At 43.6% G+C, this 21,124-nt stretch overlaps 1 protein-coding gene across 1 annotated transcript; it reads right to left on the bottom strand.

Annotated features, from left to right (window-relative positions):
- Positions 1 to 285: 285 nt before the first annotated feature.
- Positions 286 to 18,658, bottom strand: LOC124040109 (cerebellar degeneration-related protein 2-like). Its single transcript, XM_046356952.1, has 6 exons — positions 18,171 to 18,658; positions 4,549 to 4,661; positions 3,976 to 4,124; positions 3,620 to 3,784; positions 3,043 to 3,250; positions 286 to 2,806 (listed from the first exon to the last, which is right to left on the bottom strand). The coding sequence occupies exons 1-6, from the start codon at positions 18,409 to 18,411 to the stop codon at positions 2,045 to 2,047; spliced, it is 1,638 nt and encodes a 545-aa protein (XP_046212908.1). The 5' UTR covers positions 18,412 to 18,658; the 3' UTR covers positions 286 to 2,044.
- Between the last annotated feature and the right edge of the window lie 2,466 nt (positions 18,659 to 21,124).

Below are 21,124 nucleotides of genomic sequence, written 5' to 3'. Positions count from 1 at the left end.
ATATCCATGTATAAATACACAAGAAATGAGGAGGCAGAAACATTTTTTTTTCAAAGTGCAATCTGTAAAACATTACAGTACAGAGAAAGCCAAGGAGCCATCGAGGGACAGTCAAATGGTTCCATTTTGGCATTGTTCCCTCTTAGAATATATCGGAACCTTTTCTGTTACCATTACTATGATACAGTGTCCTTATCTTCTTGCCCTGAAGAGCTACAGGGAGTGCAGGCTTTTGTTACAGCCCAGCAGTACAGCTGAATGCTGGGCTGGGGGAAAAGCCTGCACAAACTGCGGCCCTCCAGGACCAGGAGTGAACATTGCTATGACAGACTGACAGTAAGCCTCCACAAGACATCATACCCTTTTTCTTCACTCAGTAACACTTGATTGACCCTGAGAGGAAAATAAAACTCCGCTTGGAACTGGCACATTCAACCCATTATAACACCGTGGAGCAAACAAGAAGACTTTTCTGCTTTAAATGATTCTGTTGACTTCTCTTTTCTTTCCTCATTTTGTTCCACTCGACAGCTTTACTTTAACAACGCCACACCAGCATTGATCTGTCGCCAAATGCTGTGGCCGCTATAATAGGTTTGAAGCTTCCGTTGAGTTTAAGACCTTGAGTTAGTTAGCTCTAAGAAATACATACTGTTTCCTGTATACTGCAGGTGCATTGCTGAGTACATTTTCTCCTCCCCATATGGTAGGTATGGCATTACAATGTGAGTACATGATTCAAAGTAATGCAACCACTATAACATTCATGATAATAAGGAAAGGTGGTTGGAGTGTTGCTAGCCAAGACAGGGGCATTGCTCCTACTGTATGCTGTAAGGTGCAATGCAGCAGCAGTAGTGTCAGTGTTTAGTTAGTGAGCTGGGTTAGTGTTAACAGACCAGGTTTAATGGTTAGTAATACTGGTGGTGGTTAGGCTATATAATAATCCATCACTTCCTGTCTAAAGCAACTTTTGTCTAAACAGGCTTAACGTTACATCACATTTGACTTGACCATGCGTCAGTTGTACCTTTACCTAATATAGCGAGAGTGTTGATAATGCCCCAGGAAACAGAAAAGACAACCATCTGTTTGGATTGTCTGTTGCATCTGGTCAGTACACAGACTGCAGCTATAGCTAGCGCTAGGCTAGTGGACATACCCAGCCAACTACCATTCAATTCCAGGGTTACAGGAGTCTCTGGGCACTGCTAGAACAAATCTTGACACCCCCACAAACAGAAAATATGAACATTGGTCTTTTTTCAGGATTGCCCCAAGAGTCAATGTGTACCTCGAACCCGGTTCCACCCCTGTGACATTCTGACAAGACACTAATTGCTTATGTCTCTCCGGACCTGGAAGGTAAGCACCTCTAGAGTATAAAATACAGTACTAAGGTCACGAGTATACAGTCACAGCGCAGAGCAAGACAAGGTCGCAATGTCCTCTGGGCAGAAAGTCATACATTTTCTGTTTTGCTTTTGTTGGCATCTTAAGTCCATTGTTCAGGCGGACAGTAGGCGGTGTAGGCTGGTGGTGGGGGGGGGGGGGGGCACAGCAGGGTCTGAAGGTAGAACCTTGAGTTGACTTGTTATTTGTCCAACATAAATTTTTTGTTTCAGTTCAATCCAACTTTTGGAGAACTGAGGTCATTGTTTAGGTGGAGAATCAACAGTACTGTTTTTACTGTGAAGCATTGGGTGTTCAGTGCACCTATTCTATCCATGTCCAACGGGTTGTGGGTGACAGGTATCCTACCTGTGAGTTAGCTAGCAAAAGAGAGCTGAAAGAATGTGTTCGATCTCAAGGGAAAAGGTAGGCAGGTGCTTTTAGAGGATCGCATTAGCAGTAGATTGGTTTTAGTAGCATATTGGTCGATTGGTACTTAGTAACAGAAGCAGACAGGAGACCATATCCCATACAGAAGCCTACTCACAAGTGCTACACATCGGTAGTGTATGAGGCATGTTGCCCCCTTACAATCTGAAGCGCTTTAAGCATGAAAAAAGCATTATGCTACCAAGCCAGTCCACTATCATTCTTATTTACTAGACTTGCCAGATTTGCTGGCTTTAGGGGCTTTAGGGGCTTTGGTGGCTTTGATTTCTGTCTTGGTCTTCTGAATACGGGAGAAGATCTCCTTGAACAGAGCCTTATACTCTGGCGTGTTCTGGCCCAGCCGCTTATCCACCGCCTCCACCTGCTTACTGATGCTCTCCATGGCCTCGGGGGTGGAGGGGGACTCGGTGGGGGTGGGCAGGGGTGCAGGGGTGGAGCCCATGGCGCAATCCTTCATGGAGGGGTCCCTGGAGACAGGGCGTGAGGTCTGCACCCCAGTGTGACACAGGGACTCCTCGTGGCGCCGGCACTTCCCTAACAGCTCCTCATACTTCTCCAGCAGAGCGTGGTACTGCTCGTCCACCTCCCTCAGGATGGACATCCCTCTCTTACGGACGCTGTTGGCATGGATCGCGTAGCTCCCTCTTCTCCTCCCGGATGCGTCCCTGGCCACGATGGCGTTCAGCGCCGTGTCGCTGCAGCTCTTCCTGACGGGGCTGGAGGCAGGTAACGACTCTCTGCTCAAGCCTCCTCCTCCCTCGCCCTCATCCCTGATCCCTCCACCCACTTCTCCTCCCTCCCCCTCCATGGTGTCTGTTTCGGGGGTGTTGTTGAGGAGGGTCTGGGTGAAGCCCACGCCATCGTCCTCGCTGCAAAGGAGGAGGGTCCTCGCCCGTCGGAGCTGCTGGAGTTCCTGGAGCTCTGACTCTAGTTCATGGATCCGTACCTGGCAACTCTCCGCACCCTGTCAATCAATAAGTCAACAAGTCAATCAGTCAGTCAGTCAGTCAATAAACCAATCAATATTTGTATTCTCCCAGAAAAGAGGGAAAATAAGGTAGCTCTACTATATTTGAATCAGGAAAAATATGAAAAAAACCATTAGTTGGATTCAACGTAGTCGGAACATGAAACCATTAAAAAAACTTGAGGCACTCATTTTGGAATATTAAATGGAGTGAAAATAGGAATGATTCTGACCTGCACGCGTGTCTCCAGACGGGAGAACTCCCCCAGGAGGACATGACACTCTCTCTCCGCCCCCTCCCTGCGTCCCCGCTCCGCCCTCACGGCCGAGCGCAGCGCCGACACCGCCTCTCTTAGACGCTCGTTCTCCTCCTCTGCTGGCTGCCGTTTAGCCTCTGAGGTGAAACTGTCTGAGCGGCCCACCACGAACCCATCCTCATAACTGACAGACAGACAGACAGACAGACAGACAGACAGACAGACAGACAGACAGACAGACAGACAGACAGACAGACAGACAGACAGACAGACAGACAGACAGACAGACAGACAGACAGACAGACAGACAGACAGACAGACAGACAGACAGACAGACAGACAGAGATAGAGACACACAGATACACACAATATGAGCTAACTTACTTGTACCTGCCAGATAGAGAGTCAAGCATCCACCTACAAAGCTCCTCTAACATAGTCTGGGGACCTTGAGATCCAGTAAACAAAGATTTGAATGTGATTGCTTAGCTAAATAAACATTGTTGAGTAGGCTACTGAACAAAGGGAGCGGTAGGAGGCTATTAGCCCTCACTTTGGTGCAGTGCAGAGTTCCCTAAGGCAAGGGAAGGAGGCGATGGTCTTGCGTCGCTCCCTTTTCTCCCTCCGGACCCTAAGCTGCTCCAGTGAGTGGAGCTGTTCCACCTGCCCAGAGAGAGACTCCACCTGAGTCTGTAGGGTCTCGATGGTCCCTGTCAACCTGCGAGAGCCAGGGAAGAGAGAAAGGGGGGTTAGTGTGTGTGTGTGTGTGTGTGTGTGTGTGTGTGTGTGTGTGTGTGTGTGTGTGTGTGTGTGTGTGTGTGTGTGTGTGTGTGTGTGTGTGTGTGTGTGTGTGTGTGTGTGTGTGTGTGTGTGTGTGTGTGTGTGTGTGTGTGTGTGTGTGACACTGACCTCTCTATCTTGTGCTGCGAGGCCTTGCTGTCCAGAACCAGTTTATGGTTGGTGAGCTCCAGTTCTCTGGCTGTCCCGTCTAGCTGCTCGTACACCTTAGCATGCTGCTCATTCATTTCCCTCAGCACCTCAAGCTGCTTAACCAGGTACTGCACAGAGACACACATACTGGATGTTTATATCCTGTACACACATATACCTACATACACACATGATCATAAACAGAGGAACATTTTGGGGTCATGGTCCCCTACCTAATCCTAACCGGAGCCATTAGGGGGATGGATACTTTCTGACCATAGTATCACTGGTTAAGGGGGACACTTCTATCCACTCTGCTGCCTATGGTACTCTGTTAACTCTAAAACCCCTTGGTTGTGAACAGTGAACCATTTCAATGGGGTGATGTACTGCTATATTGAGCCAACTTCCTGCATCACCTGACTCTGCTCAGTCAGAGGGACAAGTCGGTTGTTATCTAATCTACACCTTACTTATGGAGTTGGGGTTACATTAGAGTTTGGTCTATTGAGATGCATCCATGGAGCTGTTGACACTTGGCCCTCGTCTTACCTCGATCTCCTGCACCTGCTCCTCATTGGTGATGTATATCTGCTGTAGAGAATCCTCCAGCTCCTTGTTCCTCTCTAACAGAGTCTTCCCCAGCTCCGCCGCCAAGTGGAGGTCTAGAGAGAGAGGGGGAGGGAGGGAGGGAGGGAGGGAGGGAGGGAGGGAGGGAGGGAGGGAGGGAGGGAGGGAGGGAGGGAGGGAGGGAGGGAGGGAGGGAGGGAGGGAGGGAGGGAGGGAGGGGAGACAGAGATGAGTGATGGAGAGGGCCATGGGAGATGGAGAGGGAGATAGATTGGAGGGAGCGAGGGGGAGCGATGGTTTGTTTTGAGAGCTCAGCTGTAACAAATTATCTAAATAAGACAGCATTAGGAAGAGGTTTCTCTTTGCTAGTCAGATGGAACCAAATCTATGAGTGATGTCAGTGAAGATACAAAATAGAGAATTTCAGCCTGCACTGGTCCACATGACAGCCACCACAGAACACATAGTTCCTACGGTAACAGGTTTTAATCTACGATCATGATGATGCACCAAGCCATTTTCAGCAGGGTTTTAAGAACAGCTGCAAGCAGGACAATCAAACATCAAAACATTCCTCCTGAGATACACAGAGATAAACAAGATCATCCTGGACCTAGATAGAAGAGAGGGAGACAAAGAAAGAGGGACTGAGAGAGAGACGAGAGAGAGAGAAAGGGCGTATTCAGGAGAGAGAATGATACAAATTAAAAGAGCCCATCTAGGCACCATGTCTCTCTCTAAAGATTTATTTCCTCTATTTTTACCCTTGTATCTCTGTCAGTGAACGTCACTGATATGTGTGCCAAGTTCAAAAGACAATACACCACCGCTCCATAGAAACTATATGACAGAAAGAGGTTCTGCAGTCTCTCTGCAGTGGGGTGGAGGAGGTGTGAATGTGTAGAAAGTGACGCCATATGAAATTGAGTGTGGGCTCAAATGAAAACGTCTAGTCGCGTTCCACCTGGAACAGAGTTGTTAACCACTGTTCTAGTAGTGTAACAATAAATGGCATTGACATTCAGTCTAGACAGAGAATCCTACTCTCTCTCTCATTTTATGGAAATCATACTCTGAACAAAAATAGAAATGCAACATGTGAAGTGTTGGTCCCATGATTCATGAGCTGAAATAACATTTTCCATAAGCACAAAAAGCACATTTCTTTCAAATGTTTTATATCCCTGTAAGTGAGTGTTTCTCCTTTGCCAAGATAATGTATCCACCTGAAAGGTGTGGCATATCAATAAGCTGATTAAACAGCATGATCGTTACACAGATGCACATTGTGCTGGGGACAATAAAAGGGCACTCTAAAATGTACACAATGCCACTGATGTCACAGGTTTTGAGGGGCCGTGTAATTGGCGTGCTGACTGACGGCAGGAATGGCCACCAGAAATGTTGCCAGAAAATGTCATATTCATTTCTTTGAAGAAAGCCAGTACGAGGGTTTGCATTCAGGAATGCATTTCAATTCAAAGGTGCGCCTTGTTAAAAGTTCATTTATGGAATTTCTTTCCTTCTTAATGCGTTTGAGCCAATCAGTTCTGTTGTGACAAGGTAGGTGGGGTATACAGAAGATGGTCTTATACCACGTAGGGCTAAGTCCATATTATGGAAAGAACAGCTCAAATAAGCAAAGAGAAATGACAGTCCATCATCATCATCATCATCATCATGATGGACTGTAATTTCTCTTTGCTTATTTGAGCTGTTGTTAACATAATATGGACTTGGTCTTTTACCAAATAGGGCTATCTTCTGTATATCCCCCTACTGTCACGTTCTGACCTTAGTTCCTTTGTTATGTCTTTGTTTTAGTATGGTCAGGGCGTGAGTTGGGGTGGGTAGTCTGTTCTTTTTTCTATGTTGTGTTTATGTGTTGGGCCTGGTATGGTTCTCAATCAGAGGCAGGTGTCGTTCGTTGTCTCTGACTTAGGTAGCCTTTTCCCACCTGTGTTTTGTGGGTGATTATTTTCTGTCTAGTGTTTTCTGCACCTTTCAGGACTGTTTCGGTTTTCATTTATTTCACATTGTTATTTTGTATTTTCATTGTTCAGTCAATGAACATCATGAACACACACCACGCTGCGCATTGGTCTGACATTTCTTACTCCTCGTCAGAGGAGGACAAAGAATTCCGTTACACCTACGTTGTCATAAAATAACCGATAGGCTCAAATGTACTAAGAAGGAAAGGAAATTCCACAAATGAACTTTTTACAAGGCAGACCTGTTAACTGAAGCTGGTTGAGAGAATGTCAAGAGTCAAAGCGAAGCTGTCATCAAGGCAACGGGTGGCTACTTTAAAGAATCCCAAATATAAAATATATTTTTATTTGTTTAACACTTTTTTGGTTACTACATGATTCCATATGAATTATTTCATAGTTTTGATGTCTTCACTATTATTCTACAATGTAGAACATAGTAAAAATAGATGAAAACCTTGGAATGAGTAGGTGTGTCCAAACATTATACCGGTACTGTATATAAAGAAACATATATTTTTTTTAACCATAATTTTGTTTTAGAGAATTTGGCAGTACATCCAACTGGCCTCACAACAGCAGACCACGTGGAACCACGCCAGCCCAGGACCGCCACATCTGGGTTCTTCACCTGGGGGATTGTCTGAGACCAGCCACCCGGACAGCTGATGAAACTGTGGGTTTAAACATCCGAAGAATTTCTGCACAAACTGTCAGAAACCTCTCAGGGAAGCTCATTTGCGTGCTCATCGTTCTTACCAGGGTCTTGACCTGACTGTAGTTCGGTGTTGTAACCGACTTCAGTGGGCAACTGCTCACCTTTGATGGCCACTAGTACGCTGGAGAAGTGTGTTCTTCCTGGATAAATCCTCATTTAAACTGTACTGGGTAGATGGCATACAGTGTAGTGTGTATGTCGTCGTGTGAGTCAGCGGTTTGCTGATGTCAATGTTGTGAACAGAGTGCCCCATGGTGGGAGTTGGGTTATGGTATGGGCAGGCATAAGCTACGGACAATGAATACAATTGCATTTTATTGATGGCAATTTGACTGCACAGAGATATCGTGACGAGATCCTGAGGCCCCATTGTCGTGCCATTCATCTGCCTCCGTCACCTCATGTTTCAGCGTGATAATGCAAAGCCCCATGTCACAAGGATCTGTACACAATTCCTGGAAGCTGACTCACCAGACATGTCACCCACCCGTTGAGCATGTTTGTGATTCTCTGGATCAAGGTGTACGACAGCGTGTTCCAGTTCACCCCAAGATCCAGCAACTTAGCACAGCCAATGAAGAGGAGTGGGACAACATTCCACAGGCCACAATCAACAGCCTGATCAACTCTATGCGAAGGAGATGTGTCACTGTATGAGGCAAATGGTGGTCACAAACCAGTCATGTGGATTCCACATGACTGGTTTTCTGATCCACACCCCTAACTTTTCTTTATGGTATCCGTGACTAACAAATGCATATCTGTATTCCCAGTCATGTGGAATCCATAGCCTAGGGCCAAACGAATATATTTCAATTGACTGATTTCTTTATATGAACTGTCACTCAGTAAAATCTTTGAAACTGTTGCATTGTTCCGTTTATATTTTTGATCAGTAGAGTTAGTCTGTTGCGGAGTGGGGGGGAAAAAACTAAATGAGAGATATTGAAAGTGATGTGGGGCCATTGGGGGCCCAGCCAAACAGGAGTGGGCTGCACTGCATTCTGATTTCAGAGTGAGTCAGCAGGATACATTGGGTATATTTTCATGTCTGACTCAGCAGCGAGATGTGTTTTGGGACCTGTGGCCATATCTGAGATGGAAAACACACAACAGCTCGATGGGAATATAATCATTCTCAATGGAGAGACTGAGCTGAGCTGACAACAAGGTTGAGGAGAATGATGCACACTGTGATTACTGATCAATACTCCAGTCGATCGATAACAAACGTTCATTCTACTAATCTGACCTTCCATGAGATGATATACTGTATGTTTATCATTTTTAAGAGCGTCCAGAAACAGAAAGAACAGGCATGATCTTAAACACAACAAATTCGCAAGATAATGCACAAATTGGATTTTTAACATATCACACAAATTGCAACATTTGTATTAGAGGTTGACCGATTATGATTTTCAACGCCGATACCGATACTGATTATTGGAGGTCCCAAAAAAAAGCAGATACCGATTAATCGGACGATTTAAAAATAAAAATAAATGTAATAATGACAATCACAACAATACTGAATGAACACTTGTTTTAACTTAATATAATACATCAATCAAATCAATCAATTTAGCCTCAAATAAATAATGAAATATGTTCAATTTGGTTTAAATAATGCAAAAACAAAGTGTTGGAGAAGAAAGTAAAAGTGCAATATGTGCCATGTAAGAAAGCTAACATTTAAGTTCCTTGCTCAGAACATGAGAACATATGAAAGCTGGTGGTTCCTTTTATCATGAGTCTTCAATATTCCCAGGTAAGATGTTTTAGGTTGTAGTTATTATAGGAATTATGGGACTATTTCTCTCTATACCATTTGTATTTCATATACCTTTGACTATTGGATGTTCTTATAGGCACTTTAGTATTGCCAGTGTAACAGTATAGCTTCCGTCCCTCTCCTCGCCCCTACCTGGTCTCAAACGAAGAACACATCGACAACAGCCACCCTCGAAGCAGCGTTACCCATGCAGAGCAAGGGGAACAACCACTCCAAGTCTCAGAGAGAGTGACGTTTGAAACGCTATTAGCGCGCACTCCGCTAACTAGCTAGCCATTTCACATCGGTTACACCAGCCTAATCTCGGGAGTTGATTGCCTTGAAGTCATAAACAGCACAACGCTTGAAGCATTGCGAAGAGCTGCTGGCAAAACGCATGAAAGTGCTGTTTGAATGAATGCTTACGAGCCTGCTGCTGCCTACCATCGCACAGTCGGACTGCTCTATCAAATCATAGTCTTAATTATAACATAATAACACACAGAAATATATATATATATATATTATTATTTTTTGTCGCACTGTATACTTTCCTGCTCTTCTAACGGATTAAGGCTCTGATGACGATGGATTGTACAAACATTTTGGAAAACCAGTCACATTTTCTACGGATTTACAAAACAAACATGCACCTCCACTGGCACCGCACTCGAAGGTAACAGACCTAAAACACATCAAAAACCCAATCTCTCACGTGAATGCAGGGTTCTCAGTGAATTACGTGATGTCAAAAAACACATCCAGAAATGTCCCAGAGGCTCCAAATGTGCTTGTTGGTAAAGATCATTGATAAACAAAGTGGATTGAATTTGAACTGCTTCTTCAGTCAGTAAATGCAGACATTGGATGCGTCACTGAAACATGTTGCACACACATCATTTTGTTCCCGCGCTTGCTTTTCAACCATGCTGTTTCCTCTCTCTTGTTGCCCTGTCTTGTCCTGTCTTGCCTCAATTAAACTAATGAGGAGAAAAGCAGGCTGCTGCCAGCTGCCCCTCAGCATGGTCTAATACACAGACCTGCCTGCTGCACTCCCAGCTAAATGAACTCCTGTGGGGCCTTTGCTACTACACAGGTACCACGGAATGGGCTTTAACACTTTGAGGACTAGGGACATCATATTCAATCCTTTGTTAAACATGACTTAACCTATTTTTATTTCATGACTGCTAATTACCATTCCAATATAAAATCTATGGTCAATTCAATCAATTCTGAATGATATAGCGTCCAGGAAGAGAACACTAAGTCACTCCTCAAAGGGTTAAACTCGCTAACAATATTTATATGTGTGTCTACATGTATGTATATTTATACATTTGTGGGTATGTATGTATGTGTATATATACATAAAGTGCATTTGGAAAGTATTCAGACACCTTGACTTTTTCCACATTTTGTTACGTTACTGCCTTATTCTAAAATGGATTAAATACAACAATCTACACAATCCCCATAATGACAAAGAAAAAACATAGTTTTTAGAAATGTTTGCTAATTTATTAAACACAAAAAACAGAAATACCTTATTTACATAAGTATTCAGAACCTTTGCTATGAGACTCGAAATTGAGCTCAGGTGCATGCTGTTTCCATTGATCATTCTTGAGATGTTTCTACAACTTGATTGGAGTCCATTTGTGGTAAATTCATTAGATTGGACATGATTCGGAAAGGCACACAGCAGTCTATATAAGGTCCCACAGTTGACAGTGCATGTCAAAGCAAAAACCAAGACATGAGGTCAAAGGAATTGTCCGTAGAGCTCCGAGACAGAATTGTGTCAAGGTACAGATCTGGGAAAAATGTCTGCAGCATTGAAGGTCCCCAAGAACACAGTGGCCTTCATCATTCGTAAATGGAAGACGTTTGGAACCACCAAGACTCTTCCTAGAACTGGCCGCCTAGCCAAACTGGGCAAGGGGGAGAAGGGCCTTGGTCAGGAAGGTCACTCTGACAGAGCTCTAGAGTCCCTCTGTGGAGATGGGAGAACCTTCCAGAAGTACAACTATCTCTGCAGCACTCCACCAATTATGCCTTTATGGTAGTGGCCAGATGGAAGCCACTCCTCAGTAAAAGGCACATGACAGCCCGCTTGGAGTTTGCCAAAAGGCACCTAAAGATTCTCAGAACATGAGAAACAAGATTGAGAAACCAAGATTGAACTCTTTGTGCCGAATGCCAAGCGTCACGTCTGGAGGAAACCCGGCACCATCCCTACGGTGAAGCATGATGGTGGCAGCATCATGCTGTGGGGATGTTTTTCAGCGGCAGGGACTGGAAGACATTTCAGGATCAAGATCCTTGAGCCTTCTCCAGAGCGCTCAGGACCTCAGACTGGGTCGAAGGTTCACCTTCTAACAGGACAACGACCCTAAGCATACAGCCAAGACAACGCAGGAGTGGCTTCGGGACGAATCTCTGAATGTCCTTGAGTGGCCCAACCAGAGTCCAGACTTGAATCCGATCGATCATCTCTGGAGAGACCTGCAAATAGCTCTGCAGCAACGCTCCCCATTCAATCTGACAGAGCTTGAGAGGAACTGTAAAGAATGAGAGAAACTCCCCAAATACAGGTGTGCCAAGCTTGTAGCGTCATACCCAAGAAGACTTGAGGCTGTAATCGCTGCCAAAGGTGCTTCAACAAAGTACTGAGTAAAGGGTCTGAATACTTAAATAAATGTGATATTTCAGTGTCTAAAAAACAGTTTTTACTTTGTCATTATGGGGTATTGTGTGTAGATTGATGAGGGAAAAAAACAATTTAATACATTTTAGAATAATGCTGTAACGTAACAAAATGTGGAAAAAGTCCAGGGGTCTGAATGTATACTTTCCGAAGGCACTGTATATAAATATATATATTTACAAAAATAAATATGGGGGATTGGAAATGATGCAGACAATTACATTGATGGAAGCTACAATCTATCTGCAATATTAAAGCTGATATACCTCCTGCATTCATTTACTTTTTAAATGAATGAGGAGGCTGCTTCAATCATAGAAATATAATCTCTAGTTATGTGGCTTCAGTGCTGTCCCACTGCTCGGTTAGAATAAGGCAGTCTGAAAAAAGAATAGTGTCGAATAGAATAGGGCTTGTTAAAATGTGGCTACGGGCACATTATAGAACATAATAAGCCATTTTAGAAAGACATACACTGAGTGTACAAAACATTAGGAACACCTTCTTAATTTGACTTGCACACCCTTTTGCCCTAAAAACAGCCTCAATTTCACCGGGGCAAGGATTACAAGGTGTCGAAAGCGTTCCACAGGGATGCTGGCCCATTTAGACTCCAATGCTTCCAACAGTTGTGCCAAATTGTCTGGATGTCCTCTGGGTGGTGGACCATTCTTGAAACACACGGGAAACTATTGAGCATGAAAACCCCAGAAGCGTTGCAGTTCTTGACACACTCAAACCAGTTCACTTGACACCTACTACCATATCCCATTCAAAGACACTTCAATCTTTTGTCTTTCCCATTGACCCTCTGAATGGCACACATACACAGTCCATGTCTCAATTGTCCCAAGGCTTAAATATCCTTCTTTAACCTGTCTCCTCCCCTTCATCTACACTGATTGAAGTGGATTTAACAGGTGACATAAATAAGGGATCATAGCTTTCACCTGCATTCACCTGGTCATGGAAAGTGCAAGTGTTCCTACTGTTTTGTACAATCAGTGTATAAAGACAATATTCCGCCCAAATGTCATAGGATAATGTAAAACTATTGTAAAGCTATTTGCTGTAACATGTGGTATGTTAGAGATTTGTTTCAGTTTTCTGCTTCCACAAACAAGGATGCACCACATTTAAAGGGGTAGCAGTATTTAACACAACACGGGATCAGTTTGCTCTGGATGAAATCTTTTGAGAAACTGGGCCCTGGATAGCATTACTCTCATAAATCCTCTTGTCATTTATTTCAAGAGGGGAAATTGGATTATGTAAACATGTAAGCTCTGCTGCTGGCCGCTGTACACCAGATCTCCTAGATTTCAAACAGCAGAACCAAATACTGCCTGGAAAATCCACAGAATCCAATCACTGACCCACTGTTTTCGTTCACCATGGTTCACTGCTGTGTGGTATTGGTATCAGAGAGAGAGAGAGAGAGAGAGAGAGAGAGAGAGAGAGAGAGAGAGAGAGAGAGAGAGAGAGAGAGAGAGAGAGAGAGAGAGAGAGAGAGAGAGAGAGAGAGAGAGAGAGAGAGAGAGAGAGAGAGAGAGAGAGGAGCAAGCACTGTTTCTCAGCACCAAACATCCCAATCAATACCCTCTACAGACCATTGTCTCCAAACAAGGAAACCAGGAAGTCAACTGACGCATGAAGGATGACATCACCACCCAGACTCAGTCACAATGGAATGGATTATGTGTATTTCCTGGATATAGTTTTTCCAGGTTTTCTTTTTTCATGTTTTAGCAGTATCAGTTACACTGACTGGGGGATGTCTTCTTGAGGGCCTAAGCAGGAACACACATTGGCTGCATGCATAGTGGAGGGAAATGCTTTTTCAGAGTGAATAGGGTTATATTGTCAAACTCCTGTCACAACCCACACACATAGGCACAATGAACAAAAAAATCCTAGTTATTTCAACTACATATTATTAAGTAACTGTTTCCACAAACCTTTTTTCATTTACTCAACTTTTCGGTCAAAGTGTTTTAGTTGACCCAAACTTAGCTCCAACATGAGAAAATGTAGGCAAAAATTCAGTCAACTTTAAATGCTGTGTTTGCTCAAATTGTCTCAAGAAGTATTATTTGGGTATCTTACCTAAAGCGGGCTGTGGAACTAGCTACTCAAACAGTGCCTTTAAGATACAATTCATTTGACTTACATTGTGTATTTTCAACATGTCCTCAACGGGGATTTGAACTCAAAACTTCCTGGTTCACAGCATTCCAAGCTTCGTGCTACGCCAAATTATCTGTGTCAATGACTGGCTTCACATGTATTGCTACACTTTGCACTTAAATCTCAGCTCCGCCAAAAGTACACTAAAGAAAAAATATTTTAAGGAGTAACATTAAAACAGAGTAATACGCCCAATCAACAGACAACTATTCAGAAAAACCTAAAATTGCTTAAATAAGTCAATTAAAATCAATGATGAGAGAATGATCAGATGAACTAATAATTGAAACAGACATGGTGGTGTAGCAGGAAGATCAGAACACCATGAACCAAGAGGTTCTGAGTTCAAATCCCAAGTGTGGACTTGTTGACAAATAATATAACATGCACAATGTTATCCAAAATGTAAGTAGACAATGTTGTACGAATAACTGGTTGCACGGCACTTTTTAGTTAAAATGCACAAATAATACATTCTAGTTGAATGATCACATGAGACAAGTTGAGCAAAACACATTAAATTGACTGAAGTTTTCTGAAGTTGGGGCCAACAATTTTTTGTTTGGTCAGGTAATACTTTCACCGAAAAGTTGAGTAAACTAAAACGGCTGTGGAACCAGTTACTTAATAATAATTAGTTGAAACAGCTAGATTTGTGGGTGTTTTTTTACAGTGCAGGCACAAGCGTGAGCACACACCCACACACAGACACGAACATACTGTACTGTCTGGGTATCAAAGCCACTGTCTGAGCCCTGTCATCAAATCAGTTGGGGCTTAGTGCTGGAGAAGTGTGTGTGTGCTTGCGTTTATGTGTGTGTGCGCGCATGTGTACAGTACAGTGCACTTGTGAAAGGAAACATGCCTGGCTTGGAATATGGCTGTCCTTTTTTAACAGTGAATGTTGTTTTTGGAGGTGGATTTCTCCAATAGGATTCACAGGAATCTGGAAAACATGGCCTCTCCTTGTTTTCTCCTCCTTCTCTCCTTCCTTCGTTCATTTTCTGCAGATAAGCCGTATAGCAGACCAAACCCTTCCGCACGACTTCACTGCAGTCAATACCACAGAAGGCTCAAATTCTGTATGCAAAAGATCCAACACACATTTCTGTCTGCAGGATAACAAGGAAACAAACTCTGTTTAAAGCCTCAGAGAGGTGGTTGTTGAAGCGTTATTAAGCTGCATGTAATACGAGCAGGTGCATGCTATATCAACCCTCTCATCAGATGTAAGTCCAGCCCTGTTAACCAATGGGTCCCAACAGGCCTAAAGACTCAGCTGGTCACATAGCTTCAGCTGAGCACAGAGTTTGGGCTAGAGCAAGCCTTGGTCTGTCGTACTAAGGGTTCCTTATACTCTTAGTAAAAGGGTTTCAAAAGGGGTTTTCGGTTGTCTCCATAGGACAGGGGTGTCGAACTCATTCCATGGAGGGCCCAGTGTCTGCAGTTTTTTGGTTTTTCCTTTCAATTAAGACCAAGCCAACCAGGTGTGGCGAGTTCTTGACTAATTACTGACCTTAATTCATCAATCAAGTACAAGGGAGGTGCAAATAACCCTCAGACACTCAGCCCTCCGTGGAATGAGTTTGAGACATGTGCCATAAGGACAACACTTTTTGGTTCCAGGTAGAACCCTTTTTGGTTCCAACCCAAAGGGATTCTAACTGGAACCAAATGCATTCTACCAGGAACCAAAAAAGGATTATTCAAAGGGTTCTCCTATGGGGTCAGCTGAAGAACCCCTGATCATTGATATGTTTTTCTACTCAGTGTTACTATGCATGGTAATGTCTGAGTCTGTGTATTGTAGATGCATCATGTTTGCTGATTCCTTACAGTATAGAACAACAAATAGCCTCGTTGCACCATCAAATGTCTGCCTTGCTCAGCATGTAAGTTCTCTTTTTGACCTTAATGCTTTCACCACATCTCATTCTGCCTAAACCCTGTGGCCAAATGGCACCCCTGATGATGGAGCCTGTGCCTCTGTCTGCAGGGTGATCCAACGCCAGCGGTGTGTCCTCCTCTCTGATAGACTGCTGGCACCTCACAGTATCACTACCAGAGGTGAGCTCAGCATTCTGAGCGAACACAAAGTACAACACCTGGCACTGCTCTGAGAGGCCAGGAACACTGTGCCATGGGGCACCGAGAATACAGGCTGCACCAGAGAGATGTAGAGCGGGAGGGTGGATGCAGAGAGTGGGAGATACATGGAGAGACATGGGCCTTGTGCTCTTTTTTTAGCTTTCTCCCTTCTCTCTCATATCTCATTCTGTCGTTATCCTGTAATCTTCTAGTGTCTCTCTTTCTCTACCACTCTTTGCTCTTCCTTTCCCTCCCGCTCCCTCGTTCTGAGTAATGTGAAGACACATCAGCCTTTATTTTTATCCTCAGGTCTACTGATGTGTCCACACACTCAGTTCCCCCTCCAGCCTCCTCTCCTCTCACAGTGCCAGTGTGTGTGTATAGTGTGTGTATAGTGTGTCTGTGTGCATGAGGTCAAATCAATAGCAGCATCAAAGCATAACATCATCTCCTCTCAGCCTGTGGCAGATATCCTAATAATTGGAACAAAGAGATGAAGCGATAGAGAGATTATGGATGAGCGTGGAGTGAAAAAGAAAGGATTGCATGGAGCAAGGGAAAAGAGATTGAGAGAGAGGGAGGGTAAGAGCCAGGGAGCAAGGCAGACAGAAAAAGAATCATGGAGTGAGGAAGGGAGCGAGAGAGTAGGGGAGAGAGGAAATGGCCCTAAATCTGTCAAGAACTTTGACAAGCTATGATTGGCTACAGCTCAGCAGATACATTATCAGCAGCTTGGGATATTGAATATGCATTTAAATGAGTGTAATTTTAACCTTTATTTAACTAGGCAACTCAGTTAAGAACAAATTCTTATTTACAATGAGGGCCTTCTGTGGAACAGTGGCTTAACTGCCTTGTTCAGTGGCAGAATGACAGATTTTTACCTTGTCAGCTCAGGGATTCAATCCTACATCCTTTCTGTTACTGGCCCAACGCTCTAACCACTAGGCTACCTGCCGCTCCGAATGAATGAAGCTTATTGTGCCAACCACATTCAAATTGAATTCAGACTAATAGCGGTTCCGCTGAATTATGGCATTACACAATCTATATAGTACAGTATGACGGCACAGACGAAGTAGGTTATTATTATGCAAATAGTATGGTCCCATAGAATTTATGTGGACACGAGGTGATGCACAAGGCCTGGACCGTAGTTGAAAAGGCTACTGCAATAATATCTTTGGGGAATAGCCTAGTGATTGAAAATAGCGATCTACACTATTCCAGTGGATATGCAAGTCAAGCATGTTTCCTGTCTGTGTTGGCCCTCATGTATGTTCTTTGTCCCAACCAAACACTTTCTGGTTAAAATGACATGTTCCTTGTTTATTGAATTATGGAGACGTGAACATGACAGTCTACTGGCTGTGAAAGCCACTACATTCTAAAAGGAAAACATAATATGTCATGATTGAATGAGGAAATCAATGCAACCTAATTGACTGCATAGGTTAAGTGCTCTAGGAAGCCCTGCTCTATTCCATTAATGTTGTTATGTTGATGTTGTGAAAAGAGGTAAGAAGATGGGGTTAGGGGTTAAAGTCCCCGAAAGTGTTTGTCAATTTGCATTAGGCTAAAGGCAAATGCTGCCAATGTCAATTAGGCCTACAACATTTTGTGGGACAATGGATGTTAGTGCAAATAAATGCCTTTCGCACACAAACAATGTTTGAGACTTTGCCATAAGCAACCTACAAAGAACAATTGCATTGCATTGATGACAGCCGACATCTATTTCCTTCTATTTGTTGTTCATGTATTACATTGTAATCCATTGTTAACGACCACCAACAGAACAGTTTTTCTTGCCATATGACAACAACCACAGAAGGAAACGATTTTTACCATCACCGTCACAAAGGCCCTTGGTATCCATCCCTTCAATGTATTGTTGTCAGAAAGTAGCAAAAGATTCAAGTGCGGTTACACATTTCGATAGCATTTTATATTTTTATTTGTCAAGATGCACGGGCAAATTTAGCATCGCAAGCTGATCTAGAAGCCTCCCGTCATCAAAAAAAGGCCTTTGTTTGAGAAGAACAGCTGAGCTCACCAATAACGAAAAAGTGCATTGACATTGCGGATGCGGCTGGCTGCAAACGGCGGCCCCAGAAATGCGTCGCTACTTACCCGATTCGAGATCTTGCTGGTCGTACCATGGCTCTTCCTCCTCGGTAACAAATTCCTCCATTCCTAGCATCGAAACACGGATACTCCCACCCGCCTTGTCCTGCAGCCCAGAAGAACCTCGGTTACAAACCAGGTCCACAGTCAGACACACACATACACTCACTGTCCCGCCCGCCTCTGGAATAACATTAGCAACTGCCGCCACACGAGAATGAGGATAGAGCTGTGACGTTAACCGCATCTAGGCAGATGAAGCAGATAAACAAACAACGTGGGTTTATTCTTGGCAGCAGTCGCCCAGTCCCACAAAACAGTGGCAAACAACCTTCTCAAGATAGTGGGTCGTTTCACCGTTTTTAAACGAAACACAATGACACACACACGAGAGACTCGAACGCCGCTTTAAAACATCACGTCTTAATTGCCCAATTATTGTTTCTTATAGGGGACTTGTTTGGTCTAAAATAAAACTGAATTGTTGACACTTGTGTGTTTTCCCACTCTCTCTCCCCCCCTCTCTGTCACTCCCACCTCTCTCTCACCCCTGTCCCATCCTGTTACGAAGACCGCTAGAGACAGGCTGTGTAGCCTAGACGTGGCAGATGTCGCAATAGTCTCTCTCCCTTCTCTTCCTGGGGCAAAGCTGTGGTGAATGTAAATGTTGGCCAAATACACATAAACATTAGGCAATGTAGAGACGGTCCATATGGTGTTCACATTTCTCCAAGTGTTCCAGTAGAGGTAGCCACGCTTACAGATTCAAATATTACAATTCTGTTCACTATGATTCCATAAGTGACTGTAGGCCTACACAGACTATTTTGCATGCACGGTGCACTACGTGTATGAAATGCATGCATTGAAATACAGCCATTGTAGCTGTGTTGCCTGAGGGCCAATTGAGGAGCAGTGAATCACACTATTGAAGATCATTCACATCCCCCAAATTACCCCCCAGGCAACACAGCAGAGCAGACACTATTTCATTGCAATGCTTGAGTGTCACACATATAGCGCCACTAGGGGGCAATCTTTCACTTCAAGCAACCACCATCAAAACAGTCTATTCAGCTGGATGTGGTTCCGTCTCTCAGGCTCTGAATACTAATTACTCAGTGCACTCTGCCCAATGAAAGCTTTAGCTCTGTGAGTTTATGGCAGCATTATTGATAGCGAGAGCCGATCACAGGTAACTAATCTCGCTTAGTGAAAAAAGGAGGATGTCAATAGATCCCAGACGCTGATCTAAGGTCAGTTGTGCGGTTTTCTCCCTAGTATTGGGGGAGGTGGAGCTGGTCCTAGATCTACGCATACGGGCTACTCCTAGCTCCCTAGTTATCCGTGTGAGAGGGATTGAGTAAAAGGGCTTTGTCACCCCAGGCCAGGGTAAAGACAGGACATATGGTCACAGTGCTGTAAGTATGTCAGGAAGAGATAGATATGTGTGTTTACTACACAGTATTAGGAATAGAGATCTGAGGATTCTGTCTGTAGGGATGTCACCCTTTAGTTTGCACTAGGTCACAGCATTGGTTGAGAGAGGGGAGCTATATTATTAGATCATCACTGAGCCTACAGTGATACATTCATGGCGGGAAATAACACACATTGCTTTCATTACACAAATCACCCATTTGAATTGCAAAGCTGCTCAGCTCTGGTCTACTGTTGTCAACAAAGCCAGTCTGAATCCAGCTGCTTTGATTTCTAAAGGGAGGGAGGCTGGTTTGAATCAAGTCTTTCTGCTCTCTACTATAGTTTACCCCCTCTAATTCAGGCCCCTCTCTCTCCAATTCAATTCAAAGAGGCTTTATTGGCATGGGAAACATGTTTACATTGTCAAAGCAAGTGAAATAAACAATGAACAAAAGTGAGAAGACACAAAACAACATCAACAAAAAAATATGATAATTTAACATAAAAAGATAGACATGTCAAGTGCTATATTTTCAGCTATGTACCGTGTTTTATCAATGTGCAAATAGTTGTGGTACAACTAGTAGGGGAAGATACAGTGGCTTGCAAAAGTATTCACCCCCTAGGCATTTTTCCTATTTTGTTGCCTTACAACCTGGAATTAAAATTGATTTTTTTTCATTTGATTTACACAACATGCCTACCACTTTGAAGATGCAAAATATTTTTCATTGTGAAACAAACAAAAAATAAGACAAATAAGATAAGACAAACAAACAGACCCCACAGAGCCCCAGGACGGCAGCACAATTTGACCCAACCAAATTATGAGAAAAATATACAACTATTTGATACACTGAAAAGAATCAACCAAAAAACTGAACCAATTAGAATGCTATCTGGCCCTAAACAGAGAGTACACAGTGGCAGAATACCTGACCACTGTGACTGACCCAAAAGGAATAAAATCCTTGACTATGTATAGACTCAGTGAGCATAGCCTTGCTATTGAGAGAGGCCGCCATAGCCTGTCTTCTCTCGAGAGCCAGGTCTGCCTATGTGCCCACGTCCCACAAAAAGAGTTGTAAACCAGGAGTTGGAACCAAAATCATTTTCCAGTCGTTTCGTTCTGAACAGAACCAATATTTTTTTCCTTTGTTTCCACTGTTCCGACCAATGTTCTAAACCGGTTCAAACCCCCAAAAATAACCGGTTTATATTGTTCCTTTCTGTTCCTATTTTAACTTCTTGAAATCAACTGTTTTTTACATTTATCTCATGAAATTACTTCACCAATCAGTGTGGATAGAGCAGGCAAGCTAGTTGTTAACATGCGTGATGGAGAGACAAGTGTAGCCTATGGTGCAAGATGTAACTGACATTTTATGGCTGGGGAGAGAGAGCGAGCGAGAGGGTTGAGGAGCAGGCTTGAAGTGCTATGCATCTTGTTATGACATGCATTATCTGAATTAGGTCCATATAATTATACAGTGCCTTGCGAAAGTATTCGGCCCCCTTGAACTTTGCGACCTTTTGCC

This window comes from Oncorhynchus gorbuscha, linkage group LG07, assembly GCF_021184085.1.
Source record: "Oncorhynchus gorbuscha isolate QuinsamMale2020 ecotype Even-year linkage group LG07, OgorEven_v1.0, whole genome shotgun sequence".
Lineage (NCBI taxonomy): Eukaryota > Metazoa > Chordata > Actinopteri > Salmoniformes > Salmonidae > Oncorhynchus > Oncorhynchus gorbuscha.
The sequence above is the reverse complement of the archived record's forward strand: the minus strand, read 5'-3'. Positions and strand labels throughout refer to the sequence as shown.

Excerpts from the sequence above, each read along its gene's own strand:
- LOC124040109 (XM_046356952.1), bottom strand. The coding sequence starts at position 18,411 with ATGCGGTTAACGTCACAGCTCTATCCTCATTCTCGTGTGGCGGCAGTT. Across the intron at positions 3,785-3,975 it reads TCGCAGCACAAGATAGAGAG|GTTGACAGGGACCATCGAGA; the intron begins GTCAGTGTCACA and ends TGGCTCTCGCAG. Across the intron at positions 2,807-3,042 it reads GTCTGGAGACACGCGTGCAG|GGTGCGGAGAGTTGCCAGGT; the intron begins GTCAGAATCATT and ends ATTGATTGACAG.